General features: G+C 37.3%; 1 protein-coding gene across 3 annotated transcripts in view; it reads right to left on the bottom strand.

Moving 5' to 3' along the window:
* DNAJC2 (DnaJ heat shock protein family (Hsp40) member C2) overlaps positions 1 to 10,269 on the bottom strand; it is a 31,560-nt gene that overhangs the window by 14,301 nt on the left and 6,990 nt on the right. For 2 of the 3 annotated variants that reach the window (XM_004439315.3, XM_014794464.2), the window contains exons 3-5: positions 9,656 to 9,731; positions 1,419 to 1,517; positions 309 to 450 (exon numbers count right to left, since the gene is read on the bottom strand). In XM_004439315.3, the coding sequence (XP_004439372.1) occupies positions 309 to 450; positions 1,419 to 1,517; positions 9,656 to 9,731 (317 nt within the window). Of the gene's footprint in view, positions 1 to 308; positions 451 to 1,418; positions 1,518 to 8,960; positions 9,009 to 9,655; positions 9,732 to 10,269 lie in introns of those variants that run through there. The other variant, XM_087441941.1, reaches the window with a different exon arrangement.

Here is a 10,269-nt window from a genome sequence, read left to right as displayed (position 1 = left end):
ATAATAAAGGGGAAGCAAAAGAATGGGAAATTGTCATCTAAGTATCAGTATCACACCACATAAAGCCAGCTATTGTCCTTTCCCCCAAAGGAAATTTATAAGAAAAACATCCCATGAGTCGGAGTTTCACCATGAAAGGCAGAACTTCTGTTTAGACAGCAAAATAAATGAGAGCAGTACGTTCACCAGAGAAGGAGGGGGAGGACAAAGAGAACAAAACTACCACCTGAGGAAAAAAGCAGAAACCTGGCAGATGATCAGAAGCAGGCCAAGAGAGCATCATGATCACAGGGGATGCCTTAATGTACCTGGAATTCCTTTCGAACACGGGGGAAAACACTTCGAAGAAATTGTCCTTTGCTTCACTTTTGGAAGGAACCGAGTTATCAAAAGTAGGATCTACACTGTTAAATGCTCGTCTTTTCACTGGATCAGATAACATTTCATAAGCTGAGGAAAAAACGATAAGGTCACATCACCATGACTCTACAGTTTTTTTTCCTGCAAGAAAAAAAAAATTCCCTTCCTTTAAAAAAGAAAAGTTATTATTTTTCATATTTAAAAATTGTGTGTGCTTGTTTAGGGAGGATTGAATCTAGGTAATGACAGCTCTAGCACTACTGGATATAATTGGACCTAACAACTTCTTTAAGTACCTCTTCTGGAAGGCAAATGACAAAACAATAAATACTCAACCCTTAAGAAAGCATGACTCTGAGGAAAGAGAAATGACTAGAAAATTAACTGTTAGATCCCAAGATAGTAAAAGATCAAAGTATCTTAGGCGTCTTGAGCCCTGTATAAGAGTGGGCCAATAAGAATAAGTTTGAAAGCTGTGTATACAATTTTTAAAAAATTAGCATCAAAATGTAAAATTACATTTAAGGAAACATTCAGAAATGGTGGCTACCTCTATTAATTTGCTTAATGAGGATATGGCTATGCAAACAGCAACATACAGTTGTGGGTCCCATGATAGGATATAATCAACTTCTCAATTTAAATTAGCAAAACATCTGAGGAACAGTTTAGTTCCCACAAAGTATCTGAACTGGAGAAAGACCTTAATATTCTCATCATTAGACACAATACTTAAGTGAATTAACTCCAGGAGGAGCTTCACATAAGAAAAACCTGGAGATGTCATTAAAATGCAGATTCCAATTCAGTAGGTCTAGGGTGGGGCCTGACCTTCTGCATTTCTGACAAGCTGCCAGGTGTTGCTGATGCTGCTTGTTGGGAGAACCTCCCCTTGTGTAGTGAGGCTCTAGGGGAGATTACCAGAAATAACCAGATGTAACTAAAAACGTTTTAAAATGTCATAGTTAAATGAACTACAGTAGACATTAAAAACCCAATCCCAGCAATTAATAAATAAGCATCACTATTAGAAATTCGACTCCGAAGTATTTTCTTACCTTTAGTTATGCAAGTGAAGTAGTCATTGTCTCCTTCTTTTATTGGTTCACCAGCTGCTTTCCGTTTGTCTGGGTGATGTTTTAAAACCATTGCTTTATCTACAAAATAAGCCAGATTTAGATAATTTGTTACTTTAGGTATCAAAACTAAAAATAAAGAGGAGCTAAAAAGAGCCATTTCTAAAATCATAATGCTCATTTAAAAATATTTTCTCCTATGGTAAAATATAAGCTTATTAAATGTGGAAACTACAGAGAAACAAAGAATTATTTTAAGAACTGACCAAAGTGCCAGCACCCAAAGATAATTACTGTTAACATTTTGGTGTATTTCCACAGACTCTTTTTTGTAAGCATATGCTGTAAAAAATTTAGTTATCATCATATCATATATCCCAATTTATATTCTGCTCTTTTCAAAGACTTAACATTATAGCATTTGCATTTTCCATGTTGTTACCAACTCCCCCCAAATTTTTTTTTCCTGAGGAAGATTCGTCCTGAGCTAACATCTGTTGCCAATCTTTCTCTATTTTGTATGTGGGTTGCCACCACTGCATGGCCACCGAGTGGCATAGGTCTGCACCCAGGAACTGAACCCAGGCCACCCAATTGGAGTGCACTGAACTTGCAAAATTTTTTAATGATTGCTTAATACAGTATTTCAAATAGATTTATCAATTTAACTATTTCTCTACTGTTGGATATTTAGATTGTTTCCAATTTTTCACTATTATAAGTAATGCCAATTTTAATCATTTTGTAGAGAAGTATTTTTCCATATTTAGGATTCTTTCTTCTTAGGATCTATTTACAGAAGTAAAATTAGTGAGTGAAAAACGTAGGAACAAGTTCCTTTCTAAAAGTTATACTACTTCATACTGCTATGTGAACATCCTTTTCACCACAGCCTCACCAGCACTAGATCTAATAATGATTTAAAACTACAATTATCACTGGTGCTCAGCAATTCTTTTTTGTTTCTATCTTTCATCTTCTATCTACAGAGGAAGAAGAGTTGTCTTAGTTTTTCTTCTTAGTTTGTGTGAGTCACTTTACAATAATGGCTAGCTGTTAACAGCTATTGAGCATTTAATATGTACCAGACACAATTTATCAGTTAATATTCTCAACAACCCTATGAGGAAAGTACTATTAATTTCTCCATTTTACAGATGAGGAAAGTTAGGCAAAGTGAAGTTAAGTAACCACAATCACTGCAACCTGTCCAAAGTCCCGGCCAAGCGGGGCTCCAATCCAGGCAGCCTGACTCCTTGGCCTATGCTTGTAAGCGGGCTCTCCTGGTCCACCGCCGTCTGACGCTAATGCTTTTCCCACCTGCTGTGATCACACTTATGTTTTTAAAAAACATTCAGTCATTTTTATTTATATTTACCAGTCATTTCCTTTATAATTTCTTCCAGTATTTATAAACTTAGAAGGTCCTTCACTCTCCAAAAGTTTGATATATATTTCTAGCTTCATTAATATTTTCTGTGGTTAGAATTGAAAATTCTTTAAATATTTTTGTAATTTTAATAGTCAAGCAACCATCTAAACATCATTTTTCAAAGTCCTAATGTCATCTAATAATCCTTCCCTTCACTGATTTATGATGCCTCTATCATGGAATATTTTACCACAATTTGTTTCTGGTTACCTAATTCTTGCCCCAGGATAATCTTTAAAATGACAACAGCTCTCTAATATATTTTATGATAACTTGCAAAAGCTGTGTAATATTTTTGCATATTTTTCCTGTATCTAGCCACTTGACTCAACTCTCTTTTGGTTTTCTAGGTAGATCCTATATTACCTACAAAGAATAAACGTATTTCTTTTCTTCTTTCCAATAGTTCCCTCTCAGATTTAATATCTTAATTCACTGACCCACACTCCCAAAATAGCATAAATAATAATGGGCAGGTTAGCTTCCCCCATGGATTTTAACGGCAGTATCACTAACGCCACACAGTTAAAAGTTTGTTGGCTGTGGGTTTGAAATATTTATCAAAGTAGAGAATTAACTGCACTTCTTTTCAAAGTTCTGTTTATCAAAAAGGAATGGATATTAAGTTGTATTCTACATACTTTCACTATCTATTTAGGAAATCACGTTATCTAAGCTATAAATAGATTTAGCTATATTAATATATTTCCTAAGAGGCCAGCCCTGTGGCTCAGTGGTTAAGTTCGAGCGCTCTGCTGCTGGCGGCCCGGGTTCGGATCCCGGGCACACACCGACGCACTGCTTCTCCGGCCATGCTGAGGCTGCGTCCCACATACAGCATCTAGAAGGATGTGCAGCTATGCCATACAACTATCTAGTGGGGCTTTGGGGGAAAAATAAATAAATAAAATTAAAAATATATATATATATATTTCCTAAGTTGGATTCCTGAGAGAAATCCTACTTGTTCGTGGGCATTATTCTTTTAATGTACTGTTGAATTCTATTTGCTATTCTTTTACCTGGGATTTTTCTTTTTTTTTTTTTTTTTATTACACTTACAGATGAGAGATTTGTTTGTAGTTTTTAAAGCTCTCTTTGCCACGTTTTAAATTTTTATTATTATTTTTTTTGGTGAGGAAGATTGGCCCTGAGGTAACATCTGTGCCCATCTTCCTCTACTTTTTTTGTGTGTGGGATGCTACCACAGCATAGCTTGATGAGCAGTGCATAGGTCTGTGCCCGGGATCTGAACCTGTGAACCCTGGGCCACCAAAGCGGAGCACTTGAACTTAACCACTTTGCCACCGGGGCACCCCCAATTATTATTTTTTAAGACAATTTCTTTTAGAGTTTTAGGTTTATAGCAAAATTGAGAGGATGGTACAGAGATTTCCTATCTACCCTCTGTCCCCACACATGCATAGCTCCCCCCCTCCCTTATCACCATCCTCCACCAGAGCAGCCCATGTGTTACAACTGATGAACCCAGACTGACACATCATCATCACCCGAAGTCCACAGTTTACGTACAGTTCACTCTTGGTGGTGTACATTTTATAGGTTTGGACAAATGTATAATGATAAATCTCCATCATTATAATATCATACAGGGTATTTTCACTGCCCTAAAAATCCTCTGTGCTCCACCTACTCATCCCTTCCTACCCCCTCTGACCCCTGGCAACCATGATCATTTTATTGTCTCTATAGTTTTGTCTTTCTATGCCAGGTTTTCATACTAGGATTACATTAATTTTACAAAATGAACTGTTTCAAAACAGTTTATGTTCAGCATAAGAATTTTTAATTCCTTAAACATCTGAAATAATTCACCTGAGAAATCACCTGAGCATAAAACATTTTTTGGAGGTAATTCTTTTGAAACTTTTAAAATTTCTTCCTCAATTTCAAAAAAGTTAATTTTATCAAAAATTTCAAATTCACTGCATTTAATAGTGGTCTCAATTAAAAACATCTTCTATAGGGGCCGGCTCCGTGGTGTAGCGGTTAAGTGCACGCACTCCGCTGCTGGTGGCCTGGGTTCGGATCCCGGGTGTGCACTGACGCACTGCTTGTCAGGCCATGCTGTGGCGGCATCCCACATAAAGTGGAGGAAGATGGGCACGGATGTTAGCTCAGGGCCAATCTTCCTCAGCAAAAAGAGGAGGATTGGCATCGGTGTTAGCTCAGGGCTGATCTTCCTCACAAAAAAAAAAAAAATATTCTATAATGATTTTCTTTCTGTGTTTCACTCTTTTTTCTTCTTATAAATCCATTTTGGGATACTGTTTTATCTCTTCTATCTTTTCCTCCACATTCCTTAGTGCTATTCTTTTAAGCAGTTGAATTGAATGCCTATTTTATTCTTCCCTCTTTTAAAAAAAGTAACATACAGTAATAGTTTAAGGCCATGAACTTACTTATCATAGGGCTATAACTGCCATCCCTTGAGTTTTACAGCAGTGATCTTCCTTTCATAAAAAGAACCAATTAATACAATTTTTATATCTGTCTAGGCCCAAAAGAGTTAAATTTCACAAGTGATTGTTTTTTTGGTTTGTTTACTCTCACCTATTTTTATTGAATTGAGATAAAATTCACCTAGAATAAAACGCTCAGATCTGCTTGAGCTAACATCTGTGCCAATCTTCCTCTATTTTGTATGTAGGTTGCCGCCACAGCATAGCCACTGATGAGTCGTGCAGGTCTGTGCCCAGGAACCGAACTCAGGCCACCAAAGTGAAGCATGCCAAACTTAACCACTAGGCCATGGGGCTAACCCAAAATATGCTCAGGTTTTAAGTATTCAGTTCAACGAGTTTTGACAACTGTATACACCCATGTAACTACCACCCAAAAGAAAATATAGACTATTTCCATCACCCATAGAGTTCCCTTACACCCTTTTCCAGTCAACTCCCACCCCCACCACCTGGGGTAACCTCTTTCTGATTTCCATCACCAGAGATTACTTCTGCATGTTCTTGAACTTCATGTAAATAGAATCATACATTACGTCTTTGTATCTGACTTTTGCTCAACATGTTTTGCGATTCGCCATCATTCTTGCATGTAACAGTTATTTGTTCTTTTTTAAACAGCTAAGTACTATTCCATTGTATGAATATACAGCAGGTGCTTATTCATTATCCAGTTGGTGAACATGTGGGTGGTTTCCCGTCTTTGGGATATTGTGAATAAGGATGTTATGAATGTTTCTGTACAAATCTTTTATGGGCATATTAAACTTAGTGATTTCTACATGTACTGCAAGCATTCAGGAACCGTGACAAATACACTTTTGCTTTTTTGAGCTCCAAGATTTTTCTTATAGTCAACTATATTATCATTTTCTCTATTAACACTCAAGAAGAGGCATTTTTGCCTTATAGCTGGTTTAAGCAGAAAGGAATTTATTAAAGGTTATTAGGCGGCTCACGGAATCTCTGTGAGAGTCAGATTATCCTTTTGGAAGCCACGTGGCCAGGAACAATAATCAAGTCATAGTGGAGAGTCTGGAAGTGTGATGACCCCACCGCTGCTGGGCACAGCAGCAACTGGGCACAGACTACTTCTACCGCCAGGGAGCAGGGGAGCCATAGCTTCTCCCTGTGCTGCGCTTCCACCCCTGCTGGCAAGACAGATCCCGGGCAGCTCGGCCTCACTTCTATCGTTCTCCCCCGAACTGTAAGTGTGTGCTGAGTAGTGAAACCTAAGTCACATGCCTCAAACATTCTCAACCTCAAGATGGATCTTTTTATAAATCAGGTGTTTTCTTCTTTATTTGCAATTATTGTTTCTCTCACATTTACTCTTACTTCTTTAGGGAAATCTGGCATCTCTTTATGCTTTTCTTCTGAATCTGGGGAACATTTCTCAAGGCTGTCCTCTGCTTTACTGTTTTCTTTTCTTTTCTTTTTTTTTTGTGAGGAAGATCAGCCCTGAGCTAACATCCGTACCAATCCTCCTCTTTTTGCTGAGGAAGACCGGCTCTGAGCTAACATCTATTGCCAATCCTCCTCCTTTTTTCTCCCAAAGCCCCAGTAGATAGTTGTATGTCATAGTTGCACATCCTTCTAGTTGCTGTATGTGGGACGCGGCCTCAGCAAGGCCGGACAAGCTGTGTGTCGGTGTGCGCCCGGGATCCGAACCCGGGCCGCCAGTAGCGGAGCGCGAGCACTTAACCGCTAAGACACGGGGCCGGCCGTGCTTTACTGTTTTCTAATTGTATGTCAGCCTCTGTAATTCTAAATTCTGCTCTCAATGTTTTTAGTTTCCCAGCAATTCTACTTATTTCTCCCTAGTCTCTTTCTGCAATGCCTACATTGCCCCCCAATGCAGTGTCTTCGTATCTCACCAACAACATGGAGTGGATACTTTTCTTTTGAGTGTTATGAAAAAGTCTGAGAGAGATGTCTCAATTTTTTCTTGGATAGTCTCCTCTTATGCTGCACTATTTTTTTTCTTCATTTATTTTTCTGTCTAATCATCTTCAGCCATCTATGTACATTAGGGTTCCTGAGACTGTCCTATACTCTGTCCTTGAGGGAGCAAGATGTTACCCAATATTAAAAATAAGGTAAAGGAGGCCGAAGAACACTGCTGGTTTGAAAAAGCAACGAAGGTAATTTGGGAGCAGCTATTATAAGTTTACTGAAAATTCAAAGACTTTTCTTTCCTCCTTTCCCCCTACCAAAGACAGTGTCTGAAGTGTTCTGAGGGTATACATCAGCAAAGGGGCTTTTATTGGACATTCATATTGCTATTATTATAAAGTATCTCTAAATGTGATTGTTAATTTTTAAGAAGCTTGAAATGAAAGTTTTTGGTTTAAAATATCAGAAATATTTTAAGCTAAAATTATTAAATTTAGAAAATTCAAATTACCGAAGACTTTATTTCCATGCAAAGAATATCAAACCCACATGCATTATCTATCTGCCAGTGTGGCAATTTTACTTCAAGAACAAAATTATATAAGCAATTGAAACATCACCTTTAGTATGCAAGTACTTTCTCTTAACCCATCATTCAACCTTCCTAGTAATTTATTCTTTTCAGATAATGCAAAGAAGGAAAAAAGGACCACTTACTTTATTCACCCTTAATTGACTTCCTAATTTTCATTATAGCAATTCAAAATACTTATTTTTTAAACAAAAATAAAACTGTTGTGTGTGTTTGTAACAGGATGCAAGAACTTGAAGGATCTCAAATGCTATGAGACTTACATTTTTATTAGGTTTGTGCTAATAATTATAGATTTGCAAACACTAAGTTTGCATTTTTACTTTTGGACACGATTTCAGAAAGCAGTAAGAAGCAACTGTCTATTTTGCAGTGACAGAGGTAAGAGAACAAGTTTCCTTCTGCATAAATACTGAGAATACTCAACAAGGTGCAGAGAGTGAACGGTAATTCCGGTTAATGTTAATCCTCTGTGTGCTGAGGTTGTAAAACTTGGCTACAGAATATTAAAAAATTAAAAAGAATGGACTTAGAAGCAAATGGATGTTTCTTTTACAATCTATTGTACATTTTTTATCTTTAGAGAAAAACAATTCCTTCACCTTAAAACATCAACTATTTTTATACTTCTAAATCACTTCTAATTCTTTCATAAATTTATATGTATCCAGACATATTTGGTATTTGTACGCTATTCTTTCATATAGTAACACTTTGCAAATACTTTTCCATGGCAAATGAATTTTCTTGGCAATTACATATTTTGCAATGATTCTTCATGTGCGTTAACGTATGCTTAGTCCAACATCATGCCAGCTTTTTAAGAAATCCACTGTCTAAAATAATCTGATGAATGCCTGCACCTTGTTAAAAAACATTTCCTGTGCTTTTCATTAATAGAGAAAATTTTGAGTTCATCTACTATAGTCTCAAGCACCTTGTTAAAAAACATTTCCTGTGCTTTTCATTAATAGAGAAAATTTTGAGTTCATCTACTATAGTCTCAATAGTACTTTTCAACAGGAGGTAGGTTTTATTCAGCGATCCTCCTCCAAGTACAATACTTTTTCTTCTTGCTGGCCTTGACTCCCTACTCCTTTTCCATATGGCCAAAATCTTACCTCCTCTGACCTCAATATCCATTCTTTAGAAGAGGGCAGAACATTCTCCTAAGACAAAACACAGAAAACTAATCACCTTCACTCTTTGATTAAACTTTACTAATCAGGTGAACCAAATGGTGTGTAGGGATTTATGTCCACAGGAATGCAAAGGATAGGACATTTAGGAACACTAAGGGGACAGTGTTTTATAAGGCATATAAAGACTGGATTCCCAACAATTCTCCCCCCTCAAATTTTTAACCTTGTCAATGAAAATAATAATGAAGGATCAGATAACTCTGTCTTGGACAGAGAGACAGGATGTTATCAACAAAGGTGTGACCTAAGACCACAAAATAACACTGAAAAACCTCAGTAACAAGGCAGCTTACTCTAAAAACAGCTGGCCATACTTCTAAAGGGAGGTGAAATGTTTTAAAAGCTTGCCATTGGAAGAATATTCTTTATCCTGTCACAAACACACACACTCAGCCCTAATTTCTTATCCCTAACGAGAAAGTCCATACATGAGACTGACTGTTTTTTCCTGGTTCTGAGGGTAAAACGGAGAGTGTGGTTATACATTGTTATGACCACATAACACAAGCTGTGAAACCTAGAATTATGGCTAGAGACTATGATCCTGCATCTTTTCAAAGGACAACATTTCCCATACCAGATACTTGATTATTTCAAAATAACTCAGTACTTACGAGCTGCTTTGATCTGTCTCTGTGTAGCTTTATATCTTACGTGGCCAAGTCCAAGTACTGCATAATGGTCTTGGTTCTGATAAAGACAAAAAAGGGAGTCAAGTCTGAAATGGAGCCATATATCCTATCCTCTGTTTTGGCACCCTAGAACAGTGTTTCTCAAAGTGACACTCCCATAACAGGACTCCAGTGAGAGATTCTGTATAAAATGGGTTCTGTGGTCATTTAAGTTTTGGAAATGTGGACTACTGTATAGCCTTATTGATGATTTGGATGCATATAAGCCTAATAAAGGCCCTGAGAAGTCCTGCAATTAAAAAAGAAAAAAATAAGTAAACAGAAACTTGTAAAACTCAGCATCTTCCAAACTTACTTGACCACTGAACTCTTTTTTCTCTTAAAATCTATTAATACCCTAAGGCCATCCTTAAATCAAGGTATAGCCAGGAAGATTTCATAGCTGAGGGAAGCATTAGAGCAGCCCCAGTAGGTTGGGCCAGGGCAATGATAGGATAGGACTAGGAGCCATGTGGAGCAAACAAGGTAGGATGGATGGCAATTCTGACAAACTGAGGGATGAGGCTTCTCCAGATGGGAAGTACCTGCTTTCATTT

Source organism: Ceratotherium simum, chromosome 1 (genome assembly GCF_057802395.1).
Source record: "Ceratotherium simum simum isolate JZ-2026a chromosome 1, ASM5780239v1, whole genome shotgun sequence".
Classification (NCBI taxonomy): Eukaryota; Metazoa; Chordata; class Mammalia; order Perissodactyla; family Rhinocerotidae; genus Ceratotherium; species Ceratotherium simum.
This window is presented reverse-complemented; position numbering and strand designations above follow the sequence as displayed.